We start from the raw sequence: 19,384 nt of genomic DNA, 5'->3' as shown, positions 1-19,384 counted from the left end.
TATTTGGGGGACGTAAAGTATATTGTCGTTTTTATGTCGTACGCCTTGTTTATATTAGGAAAAAGAAATAGCCTATTCATATCAAGTCATAGATTCGTCATATAATGGGATTTCTAAACAAAAACTGACACCTTTCTTAGAATGTTTTATGAAATGGAAAAATCGAATGCATTGCATTATGGTAAACAATCATATTCATCATTATTATCTACTGTACATCAGATAAGATTAGCTAGCTATTAAATGAATTACTTTAAGCGTACTGGGATGCCGGACCAAAGTCACTAGTTAGCCTACCACAGCCACAAAGTAAAAATAGGCTATATCGTCAAATTTAATGAATTTAGTTGTGAGGTTGTCATTTGGGGGCAAAGTTTAAGTTTAGGGTTAGGCATAAGGTCTTAATTTAAGTTTATCGTTAGGCATAAAGTTAGCAGATTTTAAGAAGATAGGGTAACATGGGGTAAGAGCCCCCCCAATGCCTAATAGTTGAAACAAAAAAGCAAAGTTTGGAGAAACATTTTTGGCCATGTTTAGGGTAGCAAACTGTAAAGGAAAATAAATGCCTACAGTTTAAATGTTAACATTTATTTTTTAGGAAAGGGGCAGCTAATAGAAGATTAGGGTTTCACAGAAGTGTCCCTATTTTTTTTGAAAAAATACAATTTACCTATTTCGCACATACATTATCTTTAACCTTACACTCCATTATGTACAGTTAAACTAAACTCATCATCATTTGAATAAGGCAAGATTTTATATCCCAGCAGTCTTTAAAATGAATTCAAGAGCAAACGGTTTTCAATAGTTTGTAATATTGATATTTTTCATTGGAAGATAACTGATTAAATGTTGATTAAACACACACACATTAAGCATTTCATAACAATAACTTAACACAATGGCATTTTCCCAGATTTTATTATTGACACAAAGGTAACAAATGAATCCAAACCCAAGTTAAATTTGAGCATAGCTCTTGAGCCCACCTCTGACACTGCTGGCACCGTATCCAGTCCCCACTGGTAACAGAGAAGAGCTCATTTAGGGTGTTTGTTGTGGTTTTGGAACCTGAAACAACCTTTTTCAGTGGCACCACAGCTTTTTTCTGTGTCACTCTTTTCCTTTTGCATTCTTACTTCTCTCAAAGTTTTTTTGCCTTGTCCTCCAGGAGCCTCTTGTGGGGTGAGGCGGTCAGGACTGTAGCTGACTCAGCCTTTATTTTGCTAGGACTCGCCTCCTGTATTCTTGGCCTGGGGGACAACTATTGAACCAATGAGTATTGGTTCAAAAAACATGTATTCCTAATTATTCTATATGCTACTTTATGTTTCCTAAAATGAGTGCAAACATTTCTTTTTCTTACCAACATTCAGAGCAAGTTCACTGGAGACCTGTGGGTGTTGGGTAGGCTGTGGGGTAGAGGTTGTGGCGGATGTTGATATTGTGGCAGAGGTTGCTTGTGGGATACGGATGGATACTCCTGGGTGCCGCTTCATACAACTGTAAAACCAGTCTATGCCTGCCAGTCTAACCCTGGCCCCTATTCTAACTCTGACCCCTAACCCTAATCCTAACCCTAACCCTAATAACTGGGGGTTAGCTAGCTATGCTATCCTGAATAGCTGGCTAGCATTTTATTCACCTCAGACGTTCTGTTAGTGAGATTGCTAAATTACAGCTAGAAACAAATGATCAACCATAAATGGGTGAGATGCCCCACTGGAGGAGGGGCATCTTGTCCCCAACACACTAACCTAACATATTACTACTTCACTAAAAAACAATCAACATTTTTCTCTCTAAACAAGTGGAAGATTTATCCTAAGGCTTCCCTACATGAAAATGTAAAAAATAATAATGGATCTAACTTCCTTGGATTATATCTATAATGTTTTCTAAATTACCATTGAAATTATAAACTTACCTCAAAATCGTTTTGATGGAATTATGGCACTGAATAAATTTGTAGTTGATCAAGGAAGGCTGAGGAACTGTTGATTATTATTATTATTATTTTTTTTACATCATGTGGTTTTTGTGAGAATTACAAGGGGGTGGGGGGCATCTCGCCCCATATAACTCTATATTTGGACTTGTATGACATGGCAGCCTTCAGTTCAGGTGTCTGCTGACTGATCTACAAAGAACCTTGCATTCTAAAGTTTTTATTTATTTATTTTTTATTTCACCTTTATTTAACCAGGTAGGCAAGTTGAGAACAAGTTCTCATTTACAATTGAGACCTGGCCAAGATAAAGCAAAGCAGTTCGACACATACAACAACACAGAGTTACACATGGAGTAAAACAAACATACAGTCAATAATACAGTAGAAAAATAAATCTATATACAATGTGAGCAAATGAGGTGAGATAAGGGAGGTAAAGGCAAAAAAGGTCATGGTGGCAAAGTAAATACAATATAACAAGTAAAACACTGGAATGGTAGATTTGTAGTGGAATAAAGTGAAAAGTAGAAATAGAAATAATGGGGTGCAAAGGAGCAAAATTAATAAATAAATAAATACAGTAGGGGAAGAGGTAGTTGTTTGGGCTAAATTATAGATGGGCTATGTACAGGTGCAGTTATCTGTGAGCTGCTCTGACAGCTGGTGCTTAAAGCTAGTGAGGGAGATAAGTGTTTCCAGTTTCAGAGATTTTTGTAGTTCATTCCAGTCATTGGCAGCAGAGAACTGGAAGGAGAGACGGCCAAAGGAGGAATTGGCTTTGGGGGTGACCAGAGAGATATACCTGCTGGAGCGCGTGCTACAGGTGGGTGCTGCTATGGTGACCAGTGAGCTGAGATAAGGGGGGACTTTACCTAGCAGGGTCTTGTAGATGACCTGGAGCCAGTGGGTTTGGCGACGAGTATGAAGCGAGGGCCAGCCAACGAGAGCGTACAGGTCGCAGTGGTGGGTAGTATATGGGGCTTTGGTGACAATACGGATGGCACTGTGATAGACTGCATCCAGTTTATTGAGTAGGGTATTGGAGGCTATTTTGTAAATGACATCGCCGAAGTTGAGGATTGGTAGGATGGTCAGTTTTACGAGGGTATGTTTGGCAGCATGAGTGAAGGATGCTTTGTTGCGAAATAGGAAGCCAATTCTAGATTTAACTTTGGATTGGAGATGTTTGATGTGAGTCTGTTAGGAGAGCTTACAGTCTAGCCAGACACCTAGGTATTTGTAGTTGTCCACATATTCTAAGTCAGAACCGTCCAGAGTAGTGATGCTGGAGGGCGAGCAGGTGCGGGCAGCGATCGGTTGAAGAGCATGCATTTAGTTTTACTTGTATTTAAGAGCAGTTGGAGGCCACGGAAGGAGAGTTGTATGGCATTGAAGCTCGTCTGGAGGTTAGTTAACACAGTGTCTAAAGAAGGGCCAGAAGTATACAGAATGGTGTCGTCTGCGTAACTAGCCCTATTCATTATTATTTGTAAATCAGTCAGTCAGTCACAATTTACCAACGATACATTACGAATTTGATCCTCTCGAATAAGGACAAATTGTAGAAATAAGGGTTTTAGCCATAATTATGGTCTTGTTCCCCTGCTCAGATGTTGCATGCCTCAAAATCTTCGACTGTGTCATCGACTGACAGATTTCTATAACATATGGTGATTTCATGATGCACCAAAGTTATAGCAAACCCCTAAAATAGCAGGGAGGGAGCAGGGAACAAAATGTTACTCAGTCAATATACATTAGTTTTAAACTACACATGATAGAATGACAAAAAACATACAGACCTCGGCTCCATAAATGCACCTTGAAACGGGTGTTAGCGTTTTGGGGAAACATGTCGTTCAGAACAAACCGTTATGGAACGTATCCAACGTTCAATCGAACTGAACGCACCCAAGATGTCGCAGGTGCCACACCCCTGCAGCCCCGCCCTGATGGCACCTGGCGTTAATTTAAAACCTTTCCTTGCAGCAATGGTGAATTTACTGCGTGGCTGCAGCCAAGTATATCATGTCAACAAGCGTCGAATCCGCATTTCAAGGTCCATTTATGGAGCCGAGGTCTGTATTTTTTGTTTGTTTGAGTCTGCGTTGAAGATGATTAGGTTGTTTTTCTTATGTTTATGGCCGAAAATCCCATCACCATAACGTGGCGGACCACCGCTAGATCATTATTATATATATTTTTTTATCTGTCACAAATTACAACAAGGTCACGTAATTGATTCTGAAAAATTGTATAGTCTACCCTCAAAGTTAAGTGGTATAATTGAACAAAAACTATTCACTTATAATGATTAACATTTTTCTCCCTGTGTACTGCTATTTTAGGGGTTGGTCAATGCCTCTTTTGTCTGACGTTCCAGCGCTGCCCCCTGGCTTCAGGTCCAGACCACCTCATCCAAGCAGCCCTGAACCTTGGCTTCTCCCAGGATGTAGTTCTGTGTATGACAGTCTGGTCAGGTACATTTCTTTTGTTGATTTGAGCACGACAACAAACTAAACTTACCCGGAGAAACTGGTTTGGGCCTAAATGTCTGATTTTACTTTTAGAGAATATTTGACCTGCAGAAAACGAAAGGCAGCCGCTAACCCCAACTAACTTCTGTGCCTTTCCCTAACATTTAACCCTTACCGGAACCTCCCTAAAACTCTAATCTAACCCTTGTTCCTAACCATAATTATGCCTTAAATGAAATGTTTGTTCAGCTGGGCAAAAGTCCACCTAATCACTGGTTACTTATATGTGGGTAGCCTAAGGTTAGTGTTGGGCCAGTAACCAAAAGGTTGCTGGATCGAATCCCCGAACTGACAAAGTAAAAAGGTTGTTCTGCCCCTGAGTAAGGCAATTAACCCACTGTTCCCCTGGTGCTGAAGATGTGGATGTTGATTATGGCAGCCCCTGCACTTCTGTTTGAGGGGTTGGGTTAAAATCAGAAGACACATTTCAGTTGAATGCGTTCAGTTGTGAAACTGACTAGGTATCCCCTTTCCTTTATTTTCCTGTCCCTTTCAGTAATACAGCCCCAGCCATGCCTCCCTCCCCCATTAATGGAGAAAGAGGACCCGCCCCTGCTATGCAAAAGCTGCGCAGGTATTATTCATTACTCTGGTATTCCAGCACCTGCCTTAGACTTCTACTCTAATGGTTGTATTTGTTAGTGCACACTAGATTTTTTTTTTGCAAAGGAAAACATTTAGGTCAGTTTCTTTCCTGATGTTTACCTTGATTACTCTAACCTGAACTTTTGTCTGATTGCTTTTCCTATCAGGCCCTCCATCCTTGAGCGATGTATCCTTAGGATGTCTACTGCAAGTGTTGCTGTTGGAACAGAAGACATGGATGGTATCAGGAGGTATGAATCCACTCCTTTATTTGCTTGTCAGCCTAAAGAGCACAGTTAAGGACTCCTAATATGAAGGGCCTCTTCCTCAATCAGTTGAATTGAACTCTTTACCATTGCTGTTTTGAAATGTATAACATGTTCTCTATTTAGATGGGGAAATTCCATGCACTATTTCAAGCAATGTTAGTAGAAATCCTGAAGGCTTGTTTTCCTAGGTCCCAGGCAGGGATGCGTTTGGTCCCACGAAACCTGGATCCAACTCACATGGAAGGCAATGAATCTGTTCTGAAACGACGTCAGAAACAGGTTCAGTACGGCAAGAACACCTCTGGCTACCAGAATTACCTGGAGCAAGTGCCCAAGTATGACAACTGATTATTCTGGGGTTTTTTGCAATCAAAGGGCACAGTAACTATGTTCTAAAGGGTAACTAATGGCCTATGAAAAGCCCTAAACGCATTTACTGAACTATTTATTGGATGAAACCTTGGGAACTTAAAAGTTGGCTATAAATGTAAGTCTCTGTGAGTAGGTGAAATATTTATTCATGCTTTTCTCCCCTCTATCTGATACAAGGCGTCTGAGAATCCCTGGGCTGCACCCATCCACTCCAAACAAATATAGAAAATACAGCCGCCGATCCTGGGACATGCAGGTTCGCCTTTGGCGGAGAGCTCTGCATGCGTGGGACCCTCTGTCTGAAGCGCATGGAGAAGCTGAGGAACAAGACCCTCTTGACCAACTGTAGGTATTGGGTGTTTTTTACATTTGTAATAGTATTTGCTTGTCTTAAATTGACCTGATCAATTCTTGACTATATGCAGGCAGGGGTTGCTTGAGCAGATGAATTGCGAGCTATATGAAGACTGTAGTGGTAAAGAGAGGACCAGAGGGATGCTGTCAAACTCCAAAGCCCCCTTTTCCTCTAAACCTGCAGTGTCATTCAATAGTCCCTGGATGCTTCCCCATGGATCTCAGGTGTGTCAGTTTGACTCTTTTCTTAGTAGGTGTTGTCTTGTATTTGGAGATAACTGTACAGACTGTGATTTGCCTCTCTTTAGGTGGATATGTCAGGTCCTCAGGTCCCATCCTCCCAGCCAGGCTTGGGGTACGCCTTTAGCAGTCATCTAACAGCTGATGAGAATGTGGTGGGATGGCTGAGATTTCTCCTGGAAACTGACCACTCCCGCGATCAACAGGGAGACCGGCTACTGTGGAAGCCATACTGATCATTGCTGTCAGTCACAGCGGTAGATCTTTTGGGTATATCCTAATGGACTTGCAGGGTTGCAGTGGGTGTTGTGCTGACTATGAAAGGGATGATTGCTGTAAAATATTTACCACTTTTGGGTTCACTTTTTACACTTGGGTTATGGTTTTTTATCACACATTTTCAAACTGCTTCACTAATCATGTATCTACATTGGTCTATTTGGACCCACTGTAATTCACTTTTTTTGCAACATTTACCTTTGTCACAATTACATTTTAGTTATATTTGGTTTTCACTGCCAGATCCTCTCTAAAACAGGATTCTATCCTGACCTGCCTGAATTCTGTTCTCTCTAAAGAGTAAAGATGTATTAGCTTTATGTTGCGTTTGGCACATCACCATGTTCACCAGTCTGTGACCCAACTGACTGTCAGGCTCTATACGGTCTCATGCACCATCCTCTCCTGCCTACCTAGCTGTTTTTCTAAAAACAATGTCGATGGGGAAAATGCTATCACTTTGTTTAGTAGTTTTTTTATTCTTTTTTTTTTCTTAATTGTCTTTTTGTACAACCTGAGTACTGATGCAAAACGAAATTAATAAAGATATGTTCCAAATTGAATATGTGGAAAAATGACTCTGTGGGGAAATGGCACTAGGCTCCAACATACTAACTGCATTACGCCAAGCAGCCACAAGATGACACTATACGCTTAGGTTTTTTAAATTTGTTTTTACTTGCCACACAATACCCGCCAATTTGACACAAATGTATTGTGGGATGATCAATGCATTTAGAGCCTAATATAAATAGTTATATATTCCAATGTTGGGGCCCTGGAACTATTTGTCAGGTCTTATCAATTTGTCACGTAAACAACTGATCCTGATATCAGAGAACTACAAGTCCCACAACAGTTTTTCGGTTCGGTCCAATTTTTGCAATTTCCTAACATGAAATACATTTTGCGGTAACTTTTTATTTACAGCATAAATTCCGAGCTATTTTAATGTCGATGTATATTTTGTTTGAACTATTGAATACTCTGCTTCCCCCCCCTCTCACGGTAAATGTTATTTATGAATTCCAATCGCTTACGGGCGTGTGAATGTTTTTTTTTAATGGACGACTGGATGAATTGATTGTAGGCGATGTATTTGTCAAATAGCGATGGTATCTTTAGATATTTGGCACGCTGATCATATTACATTTTATGTTCCAGATATTGGAATCGACGAATGGTCTGGTACATGTTATGCTTTTTAATAGGTCAATACATCGGAGACCCATAGCCGAACACTAGCGCGGCTGACGAGCTGCACAGGCTACAAATCGGGTTTATCCTTCATGAGCAGTATTTAACCCGTGTGTGCAAGGCCTAAGGTCCGGTGGGCTTCTTGGTCAAGGTAAGAACAACATTAAATCAAGTTGATGTTACATAAAAGTCATTGATACCAGCTCCATTAATCAGAAAAATAGCTCTCTGCATTATATTCTGCATGGCCGTGTTTTGCTAGCACGCGTCCTAGACAGCACAGAGGTCCTAGGGTGTAGCGATAAATGCATGCGATAGCTAGGGATTGAATCAGATGATGGGGAGGGAGTCATTGCAATTTATTAATTTAAGGCCAACAAGCTATGTTGATTTAATGTGTATGTGTTTGTCTGCAAATCGGCATAATCAGTTAAATGGACGTACGCTGAGCTAACGTTAGCTTGCTAGCCATAGAAATGACGATTTGCGCTTGCGTTAACTGACCGGCTAGTTTAGCTACCATAGCATCAGCTTGTCACAGTGCGGCTAGTTGTGGATCTGACGTTAAATCAACAACTAGCTACCAATGTTAGCGGAATAGCTAACGTTAGCTTTATTGATTATAACGATGAGAATGCTTAATATCACGTGAACGGGTTTAAAACCGACCTTCAACACGACGATATAATTGTGAATGATTAGCTACTATTATTGCACACTGGATATGTTTGTAATGGACTGCAGGGTTGCCTGTTAATGGGTTATCTACTAGCTAGCTCTATGTAGCCGTCATTCTGGCTTTCCAAATGCCCCCCCCTTCAAAATGGTAGCTACCGAACAAACTAGCTATTTCTCAATCTGTTCCATTGGCAATGTTATCATGTAGAAGATGACAAGTTTGATAACATACACACACGTACATTTGGATTTTGTGTTGTAGATATGTGGTTGTAAATTAGTGGCCTGAGGGTACACACTTAATGTGTTGTGAAATGTAATGTTTTTCATTGTATATGAGTTAACTGCCTTCATTTTGCTGGACCCCAGGAAAAGTAGCTACTGCCTTGGTAGCAGCTAATGGGGATATATAATAAATACAAAAATAATTTGCCAGATTGGACCTCAGTATGACCCCCTTTCAAATGTACATATCCATTAAAGGGATACTTACGGACTTTGGCAATGAGACTCTTTGTTTATCTATTTCTCCAGAGTCAGGTGGATACCATTTTTATATTGGAGTCCAGTATGAAGTAAGAGTAAGTTTTGCGAGCCAATGATAACTAGCGTTAGCGCAATGACTGGAAGTCTATGGGTATCTACTAGCATGCTAGCAGATACCATAGGCTTCCAGTTCATTGAGCTCGCCAGCTTGTAGTCCTAAAAAACGGAATGATTTATCTCTGGTTTGTTCAGCCATTCCTATGGGGAAAGAATAGGGTTTTTTAATAACCTCAGACATTATTGTTGCCGTTTAAAACCGGCTTATGAGATCTTATACGTTTTGTTCTATGCGATATCAGTCAGTTAACATGACCTTCGTGAATTATGAAGCCTTTTGAGCTTTAGGTTCTGCTTTATTATATACATGTTTCCAAATTCACAGAAAGGGACGTTATATATATTAGTTTATAAAAACTCCATTCATTTTCTCCGTAGACTTTGTTCAACAAACCATGGCGGATGTAGTGCCTACAAAAAGACGCAATTACTATTGCTGTCTATTGCCATATACTTCCAGTCATGGCGCTAGCTGTCGTTAACTTCCTTCAAACTGCACACAGAGAAATAAAAAATGGCATCCACAAGTTTATCTGACTCTGGGGAAATAGATACATTTCCTCATTGCCAAAATCCCAAAGTATCCTTTTAAGGTTACTGATTGAGATATTCGTTTTTGGTTAAATGTTCTGGTTGTTGAACCTGTGCCTAGTGATCAGTGCTATCTGGAATCTAGGGGACGTCCTTAACCTTAACCATTTTACATTTTAATTTCAATGGGATAGGAACGTCCTAGGGATTCCGGATAGCGTGGACTGTTCAAGAAAGCCAGAGTGGCTTCATCAGGCAGGTCAGCCCTGAACAGCAGGCACCTTGAGGCTTCATGCTTTCCCCAGGCACCTGTCACCATTCTTTCTGCACTCACATAGTGTGTGTCTGAACACATGTTAATGAGCATGTTTCCTAAAGGTTTGTTCAGTGGATGAGCATCTCAAAGGCAGTCTCCATCTTCTAGGTCTGGAGACTTTTGACAGAGAAAGAGATGGGTCACCAAAGTCAATATGGCAAACTGTACAGAATATGATGAAAATGGGATTATTGCAAATGTCCTAAAACGTTTAGACAGATTTCCCATTTGAGAGGCACCACCACCGTTTTAAACACCTGCTCCTGTTTTAGAGCTTAATGAAGGTGACCCTTGTACTGCCTTTTCCTGTTGAGAAGACAAAAGTGGTAACAGGGCTCCTGTTGTGTGTCTGATTTTTCCCTTCAGGTGAGCTGACTACAGTGATGAACATGCCCCAGTGAGACTGGGCAGGGCAACCTGGCCCAGAGGAGTACTGGAGGTGCCAGAATAGCTCGGCTGCTCACAGACGGACGAACAGACAGAGGGTCACCCCTCCACCTCACCCACCTCCCCTACTCCTCGCAACCATGCCATGGTCACACTGATCGTCGAGCGTCTGCAGGAACATATTCTGGACGGCAACACTCACCAAACGGCCCTCAACGTGGTAAGGTTTCTTCACTTCTGTGTTAGCCATTGACTGCTTGCGTGCCCTTGTCTTGACTGTAATATAGTCCTCATGTTTAGGACCATTTATTTCTCCCACTGTCAGTTTCTTTCTGATAGTTATTTTCTGTGCTGTGGCTCCTCTAAATGAACATGTATGTCTTCCAGTCTCTGCTGGACCCCAACAACCTAGGAATTTGCTGGCCTACAGATGGATTGATGCCTGGTGAGTATGTACAAGTATAGACACTTAGCCTGTGATTCAGCAATGGCTTGCATTAATTAGTCTTTGTAACTTTGGCTTTGTGTTGTGCCATGTTGACACGAGCACAGGGTAATGGGGGTAAATTACAGAAGGGAATTGGTTGTTGAAAGGAGAATATGAAACATTTTAATAGGGCAAACAACTGTTAGAAAACAACTCGACAACCACCCAGTAGCCTATTCACAACCAATAGTAATCTAATTAACACCTTGTTTAAAAAAAATAATAAATAAGACTACTTTTTATGTTCATTTGCAGAGACGTTTTGAAAAACAGTTGGTTTCTGTCATTTGCTCTGTGACAGCACTGGGGGAACCACTCGCTAAACTGGTGGCATCGAAATCAATACAACTGAGTGCACTGGCACTGCAAACACTGCGCACATGTTCAGCATTTTAGCTCGTGTACTTATCCTAGGCAATTATTTTGCACCAAAATATTGTGACACAATAGACCAGTAGCCAAATTACATGTCACAACGTTTTTGATAATTTACAGATGTCCTTGTCCTTCAATAGAGTGGTATATGGATGACGAGGTGATTTGCAAGGTGTATGCCTATTCATCATTGAAATATGCTGATCATAACCACTGTAATATCATAATAATAACCCAGTCATTTTGTAATGTAAAATATGAGACGCAGGGATGGATTGATCAGGGGATGTTCATTCAACAAACAACCCGTTAGCTGTCCAACTCAATGCCTAGACTGGGGAGTAGCGTAGCTAGCCATATGTCCAAAAGGCTACTGAGAGCGCACAGTCATACGATCTGAATGCTAGCTGACATTGTCTCATCTTAAAAAAAAAAAAACAAACAAGCCATGGTCTCTGCCTAGAAAACGAGAGAGAGAGAGAGAGAGAGAGAGAGAGAGAGAGAGAGAGAGAGAGAGAGAGAGAGAGAGAGAGAGAGAGAGAGAGAGAGAGAGAGAGAGAGAGAGAGAGAGAGAGAGAGAGAGAGAGAGAGGGGAGAGAGAGAGAGAGAGAGAGAGAGAGAGAGAGAGAGAGAGAGAGAGAGAGAGAGAGAGAGAGAGAGAGAGAGAGAGAGAGAGAGAGAGAGAGAGAATTATTTATTCATTCGGGGCATTCTACAAGGTGTCAAATGTTCTACAGGAATGTTGGAACATGATGACGCGATGGCTGCAGATTGGACGGTGCTACATTCATGCTGTGAACAGCCCGTTTCATCTTCGACTTAAAAAATATATATATAGTTATTTCACCTTTATTAACCAGGTAGGCTAGTTGAGAACAAGTTCTCATTTGCAACTGTGACCTGCAATAAATAGGCCAATAGTGGTAAAGTAATTACAATTTAGCAATTTACACTGGAGTGATATAAGTGCAGATGAGGATGTGCAAGTAGAAATACTGGTGTGCAAAAGAGCAGCAAAACGAAAAACAAATATGGGGATGAGGGAGTTGGTTGGATGGATGGATGGATGGATGGACTGCGCAGGCCACTCAAGTAAACTGAACTCGCTGTCATGTTCCAGGCAATGTTTTTTCACTCCTCAATTGTCCAGTGATTGCGTGCCCACTAGAGCCGCTTCTTCTTGTTTTTAGCTGATTGGAGAGGAACCCGGTGTGGTCGTCTGCTGTAATAGCCCATTCGTGACAAGGACCGACGAGTTGTGCGTTCCGAGATGCGGTTCTTCACACCACTGTTTTTACTGCAGTGTTATTTGTCTGTTAGCTTGCACGATTCTTGTCATTCTCCTACCACCTCATCAACGAGCTGTTCTCGCCCACAGGACTGCCGCTGACTGGATGTGTGTTTGTCGCACCATTCTCGGTAAACCCTAGACACTGTCGTGTGTGAAAAGCCCAGGAGGCCGTCTGTTTTCTGAGATACTAGATCCGGCGCGCCTGGCACCGACGATCATACCACGCTCCATGTTGCTAAGGTCACTAGTTTTGCCCATTCTAACGCTCAATCGAATAGTAACTGAATTCCTCGAAGCCTGTCTGCCTGCTTTATATAACAAGCCACAGCCACACTGTCTGTAGGAGCGAACCATTTTTGTCAATGGGGGGGGGGGGGGGGGGTGTACCTAAAAAACTGGCTGGTGAGTGTATGTCCATTCAGAAAGTTTACCTGAAGTGGCCTGTCTGGACTCCATCTCTTTAATAAGAATCAAACGCTTCTGTCATTATGTAATCTTGTAAAAGGCGGGTTTTCAGTTGCTTAGGCTACATTACTTCTCTCGATACGGCGTCCTCTCTTTGACGAACATATGCTAATTTCCATCGAATGACCGCAGCAGCTGTGTTTGTGACGTTATGCAAATATTTAGGGAAAAGTAGAAAACCCATCATATTTCGTTTGAATGGTTTTGTGCATCGAAATAGGATCTGTATAAAAATAGTGTACATACAGAAAAGCCAACAGACAAGAACAAGGTAGGCATATCTCTTTATTTTAACTCCGTTAAATGTTGTCAATACGAAAATGCGACCGATCCCCTTCAACCTGGCATTTCTTAATTTGTTGATTTAATATTTATAAGTAATAACCTGAATAATAATAATAATGTAATGGCATGATAATAACGAAGTGTAATGGCTTGTTTCAAATAGGTTTTACTTACTAAGAAGCATATCCTTGTAAACAAGTGAACAAACAGAATTTCCGACAGAAGACGAATGTCTGTGCTGCAACGAATTAGATCGCGGACAGTTCTTACTGTAGAGGGTCACTGCAGACCCAATGGATCGTGTGTCTGTGACAGACCATCGAAGTTTCGTCTCACATATGAATAGAGCTGTGCTGGAGATGTTCTTCAGAACCTCCAAGGTCATCTGGTGGCGGCAGCCTAGACCAGCTGGACCAGAAGGGCAAATGACAAACGAGTAAGTTGTTTTGTAAGTCGGTAGCTAGCTAGCAATATAAGCTCTTTTTTCACATGAAGCGGTGTTGTTCAGTACAGTATAAGTTTGTGATCGATTCGGCCGTAACAGGGCTTATTAGTACCACTACAAGCCAAGCTAGCCAAGTTGAGCTAGCCAGCTTTGTTTGCTGTACCTAAAATGTACTGTAGTCTGTTATAGCTAGCTAACCTCATTGCATCTTATTATGATCAAAGCTGGAGAAATGTTTTGATGATGACGAAGAGTAAAGGAATGACTCATATTAGTTTCTGAGTAACTATACCTGTGTGTTGTAGCTAGCTAGCTAGCTAACGTGTGTCTGTGAGATGTGTTATGTTCTGCATCGTGTTGCTACAGTAGGAATACAGACAGAACACAACGATTGCCCATGAAAGGCATTTTTTTTGTAGTAATTATCTTAGACAATACAGTTTGATGGCCTACAGATTATTTTTGGAGTTTGTTCTATGTGGAGAGAAGCTAGGCACAGAACACTGAATTCCTTTGCCCGCGTGTGTTGTTGGGGCCATTAAAGCAAGTAATCCCTCACACGACGGACAGTATGTTGGATACAAATAAGTTGATGACTTTAGTCCATAACAACAATCTCCCCTTGTTTCAAAGTGACTCCGAACACCTCATTGCACCCACCAAACACACCATATGCAAATATTCACTTTTTAAAACTGTAGTATTTATTGTATTTTTATTCTACGGTATATACACTGAGTGCACAAAACTCAGTATTAGGAAGGTGTTCTTAAAGTTTTGTACACTCAGTGTATGTCATACAACTGTGCCTGTATACTGCTGTGTAAACTCACCTCGGTCTCCAGAGCAAATAAACTTTGTTTTGAATACAATCCAAGTCTACTTATTTGCTACATTGACTAATCTACTGTTTTATTGAAACATGTTTACTTGCCCACAAATTAAAGTGTAAATGATACACCAACTACCTGCACCATTTGTTTTCGCATTAAGATTGTTGCTAGTTACTTCCAAATACATTACATGAATATCACAATAAATTGATCATGAAGTTGAAGTCAACACTTGCTTGGTTTCTGATACAGCTGGAATCGTTTAGTCACTTGTCAGTACACTTGTAAATAAGATTTTAAAAAAAAATGTTTTAACTAAATTATATACATTTGTACAAGAGCTAGCAATATCTAGACCACAATGCAGTTGTGAGCATACTATGCATTCTGTATTATACTACAACATCAGTCTGACTGAATATGGATGTTGTTTTGCCTGAATGTTCCAGGCAGAGTCCTGAATGTTCATTAACTGGTGAACCTTGTGTTGGGCAACGGCAGCTGGTCTGGCAGAACTTCATGAGCTCCTTGGACTCATAGACTATACACTTTGGCTCTTGCCAGCCCTGTGCAGTTTTTTTCCTCTTCCGAGTCAGGTGATATTGAGCTTGAGCTTGTTCCTGGCTGAAAGCTTTCATCCACTGGGTCCAATGTGTTTATTTGCTCATCATGGAGTCATGGAAAAATGTAGCTAAGGTGACTTACGCTAGGTCCTGGTGCTGAGCTTGATATTGATGCCGCTGCAGATGTTGATGGGATCGGACTCTGTTAATAGAACACACAAGCCAGTGCCTTTAGCCTCTGCGGTAGTTAGTTAGCTAGCTAATGGTTAGATATGGTCCAATAGGCTGTAGCTAACGTAACCTAATGTAGCAAACGTTAGCTTGCAAAGTTACAAATCACATCACCAGATAGCAGCTGGCTAATTACATTAGTTTGTTTTGAAAAGTCTAGCCAGCGAATTATGAAACCTAGCCAGATTTTGGTTAAGATAAACAACTGTACACTGAACAAAAATATAAACGCTACATGCAACAATTTCAAAGATTTTACTGAGTTCCAGTTCATATAAGGAAATCAGTCAATTGAAATGAATTCATTAGGCCCTAATCTATGGATTTCACATGACTGGAATACAGATACCCCAGGCTGTAGTGACGCCGCAACACTGCGATGCAGTGCCTTAGATTGCTGCGCCACTCGGGAGGCCAGGAAATTCTTGATTTTTTTTTAACGTATTAATGGATATATACAGTGAACGACCAGTGGTGAAATTTCCCTTTTAAAAGACTAAGTCCACTGTGTTTAATGCATAACAGCTCCCTGTAAAAGTTGAATCATGATACCGCTTTGTATTTTTCTCTCTCAGTTGGTTGATGTCAAGAGCAAGCTGCAACTACATTGCATCAGGAATGAATTGCCTTTTGTCCATTTTCTCACAATTTAATTAAATTAATATTGACAGTAGTTTGTATTAATGGTATCATCTTTCTTTCTCCTCACAGAGAGCAGTTATTGGCAGTTCAGCCCTCCCTCCAAGCCTGGCCTGCAGGGTGTGCTGAGCTCCAGTTTCCCCCTCGGCCCTGGCCCATTGGTTTCCCCCGAAACCCACCTCCCAGAGGGGGAAGCCCTGCACCGGCCCCTGGTCCCAAGCACCTCAGTAACGGACCTGTCTTTTCCCGGTGCACCCCCTCCCCCCCCCGCCACCCCCCAAACGCCACTGTCGCTCACTGTCCGTGCCAGAGGACCTTTCACGCTGCCGTTACACCTGGCGACCCAGCGCGTCGAGGGTCTGGACACCTGTGAATCGCCAATGCCACAGTGGAGGGGGAGCGGGGGGGCCTTGTCCGCTTCGTGCTCCTAGCTCGTCTCTAAACTCCTCTCTACACTCCTCTTCAAGCCCCACATTCTTTAGCCTTGCTCTCTCCCCTGACTCCCCACTGCCCTGGAATTTCCCATGGGACCCCAGTGACACTGCTGGAGGAGGCGCCTGCTGCTGTTTCTTCCCCTCTCCGTCGTCCTGCTCATCCTCTCCCTCCCCGCTCCACCCTCCCCCTCCTCCGCAGCGACGCTTCTCGCTGTCCCCTGTCCTTATCAGAGAAGCTGCTGCTCAGTTCCTGCCCCCGCCTCCAGTTCCACCTCAACGTGCAGCACCCCCTCCAGTTGTGCCTGCTTCGCCCTCCTCTGCCTGCAGCACCCCGTCCTCTCTTCGCCGAGCCATCCCCCCTCAGCTCCCACGCTGCCACTCCCAGCCCTGCGACCTGCTTCTTCTCAAACCGGGCCTGAAGCGACGCCGTGACCCAGACAGACCATTTGCCCGGCCAGTACTGGATTTCACCAAGATGACTCAGGTAAACAAAAGATAACCGCGGGTCAGCAAATGAATAGAAATTGTTGCCGTATGTAGATTGGTGGAGGTGGAACATGCCATCTTCTAGCCAGAGGAAGGTTACGGCTTAAAAGGCATCCTTGTTAAGCTTGTCAAACCACACAGTTTAACCGTACTGTAACAAAGAAACATTCCAATTCATCAGTGAGATGGACCATTCATTTTTATAACGTCAGTAGACATACATGAGGCAAAACTGTCACCCAGACCACACCTGCCTTTAATTGTTCTTGTTACCCATTGTCCCAGGCCACAGTTGTTTCTTCTACCCCCATGCCCTAGGCTCAGCCCTTGAGTTTGGGTGATTGGCAGAGTTTCAATGGCCCTGACTGTAGGCAATGGCAGCCCACTGTTGTACTGTACACCAAGACTCACTCTGGAATTTATTTGCATATACTTTGCATGCAGCTGCTGAATGTCTTTGAGAAAGTCTGGCATCTCTTGTTAGTGCACCCAGTCATCCCCTGACATAAAACAAATACTAAGAAGTTGTTAATTTCCCCCTAAACATGCAACATGTGGTATATGTAAAACAGTTGTGTTCTGGCTAAGTTTAGAATAGTCTCTTTCAAAAGCCCCAGTCATTTGATGAGTTTGAGTCAGGCATATGAGACTAGGCTTAGACCTCTACAGTATTTGTCAGTTCAGCCCCATATATTCAATTTGGCGATACTATCACAGTTCATTTTCAGGGAGATGTGGTATCATATTACCCTTGTTTCTACGGTTTGTCACATTTTAACTGAATAACTAACAGATGTAATGTATGACGCTACATTTTTCCACTTTCTAGCCAGTTATATCAACTTGGTTTCATTTGATATACCTATTTCTTTATTGTAAATGGAGAACGTGTGGTTTGAATACAGTCCTGAATGTAAACTGCTCTTGTATTTCTAGAGAGGCATGATAAAATGTGTAAACAATGCCTTGTTTGATCTCTCCAATTTGTGTCTTTCCAGACTCGCAGTACCGACCCCTTGAGTTGTATGGAGCGTGGGAGGCTGGCTTCTGGAGGGGATGTTTGCATGGGCCTTGAGCCTTTTTGGGGGGATTTCAGAGGGTCATGTTCACCAGCAGAGGGGCTGGGAAGGACGAGCATTGGACCTCTAAGCGAGAGTGATGAGGAGGGTGAAGAGGAGGACCCTGATCGAGAAGAGTGTCAGCCGAGTGTCTTTGAGAGGGATTGTACAGAACTAGATTTGAGCCTAATTGAAGAAAATTAAAATCTTGTTAATTGGAGACTGTTTTTCCCCTCTAGCCCCAGCATTCAACACTCCACCCCAGCCCTGCTCCGCTTTCATCAGCAGGGCTCTCAGGAACACGACTTCTCTCTCATGGGATGAGCTGGGGTGTATATATATAATCTCATTGACAACGGTCATGAATTGACTACTACCAATAAGAACAATTCATGCAGGTAGCCATGGATGCGGTCTTTCCATCAGAGTACATTCCAGAACCAGTTGCTGAAACATTCTTGTGAATAATCTGAATGCTGGAGATGCCAGCTATTCCCGTAGTGTGTGTTGAATGGCTTCTTAATGCGCCCTCAAACAGACTAGGATGGAATGTTGGAAGACTAACAACTTTCTGGTCACTTGCTTTCTTTTACATGACTTTCCTCTCGATTGTCTTTTTTCGGTACAGTAGTAAGAAGAGACTTTCTTGAATGATGGTGATGAATTGAATATCTGTGTTTTGTTAAGTTTGATGCAAAAGGACAGTATGTCATTGCAGTTTTATTTCTGCGATCCTTATATTTCCTGGTAAACAATCCACATGATTCAGCATAAGCCTTAAGAACAACATTTTTTCTGTAAAAAAAAAAAATACTATGAAAATGAAATGAATTGTGTAGCAGTTGATATTAGTCTTTTTGTTATTTCTTTTCTGCTGTTTTCTTAATATTTCTTATCTCTAGGACTCGTCCTCTGAATATAGAGATGTATAGACATTGATAATGAATGCACTGTGTTTGACAAGTTAAACAAAAACCGAAAAATGGGAAGCAACCACTGAGGGCACATTGTAATATTGTATTATACAGCGATCATTTGTTGAAAACAAGTTATGTGTAAAGATGGTAGCAGACAGACCCGGGGAAGGCCATTGCTGTCTTTTAGAGATGTTTTTTTTATTGTATGTGTTAAAAAGATGGCAACTTCAAACTCAGTTTGTGTATAAATAAAGTTTATTGGAAATTATTTTACAAGGAAAGGAAACAAAGAGTCTGAGCTTTTTTGAAAAGATTATGGGGAAGGGCTCTTCAACTGCATGTGATCTAGTGTTTACCATTTTACTTTTGCTTATTTTAAGCACATTTATATATCATATTCCCTTTGATCTCAAGCATGTATGTCAGGTATCTGTCCTCATCCACCATGAATGAGTGGCCCCCATCCCACTCGCCAGGATGCCCTGCATCCCCAACCAGCACAGTATGGGGGATAGGAAGGCAGGTAGCTTAGCGCTTTAGAGCTTTGGGCTAGTAACTGAAAGGTCGCTGGTTCGA

The 19,384-nt window shown here is 41.9% G+C and overlaps 2 protein-coding genes across 2 annotated transcripts; both read left to right on the top strand.

Moving 5' to 3' along the window:
- Window positions 1-2,739: 2,739 nt before the first annotated feature.
- On the top strand, window positions 2,740-7,150 carry slbp2 (stem-loop binding protein 2). The gene is made up of 8 exons (XM_029699650.1): window positions 2,740-2,774; window positions 4,300-4,431; window positions 4,985-5,062; window positions 5,241-5,324; window positions 5,531-5,677; window positions 5,892-6,059; window positions 6,140-6,293; window positions 6,377-7,150. Exons 2-8 carry the CDS (start codon window positions 4,310-4,312, stop codon window positions 6,542-6,544), a joined length of 921 nt encoding a protein of 306 aa, XP_029555510.1. The 5' UTR covers window positions 2,740-2,774; window positions 4,300-4,309; the 3' UTR covers window positions 6,545-7,150.
- A 461-nt stretch (window positions 7,151-7,611) lies between these two features.
- LOC115153941 (protein FAM53C) lies at window positions 7,612-19,094 on the top strand. The gene is given in 6 exon segments (XM_075074242.1): window positions 7,612-7,935; window positions 10,279-10,519; window positions 10,687-10,744; window positions 15,986-16,173; window positions 16,175-16,831; window positions 17,832-19,094. Coding segments are annotated over 5 exon segments (1,242 nt in total). The 5' UTR covers window positions 7,612-7,935; window positions 10,279-10,444; the 3' UTR covers window positions 18,096-19,094.
- Window positions 19,095-19,384: the final 290 nt, after the last annotated feature.

Source organism: Salmo trutta, chromosome 19 (genome assembly GCF_901001165.1).
Source record: "Salmo trutta chromosome 19, fSalTru1.1, whole genome shotgun sequence".
Lineage (NCBI taxonomy): Eukaryota > Metazoa > Chordata > Actinopteri > Salmoniformes > Salmonidae > Salmo > Salmo trutta.
This window is presented reverse-complemented; position numbering and strand designations above follow the sequence as displayed.

Excerpts from the sequence above, each read along its gene's own strand:
- slbp2 (XM_029699650.1), top strand. The coding sequence starts at position 4,310 with ATGCCTCTTTTGTCTGACGTTCCAGCGCTGCCCCCTGGCTTCAGGTCC. Across the intron at positions 4,432-4,984 it reads GTGTATGACAGTCTGGTCAG|TAATACAGCCCCAGCCATGC; the intron begins GTACATTTCTTT and ends TGTCCCTTTCAG. Across the intron at positions 5,063-5,240 it reads GCTATGCAAAAGCTGCGCAG|GCCCTCCATCCTTGAGCGAT; the intron begins GTATTATTCATT and ends TTTTCCTATCAG.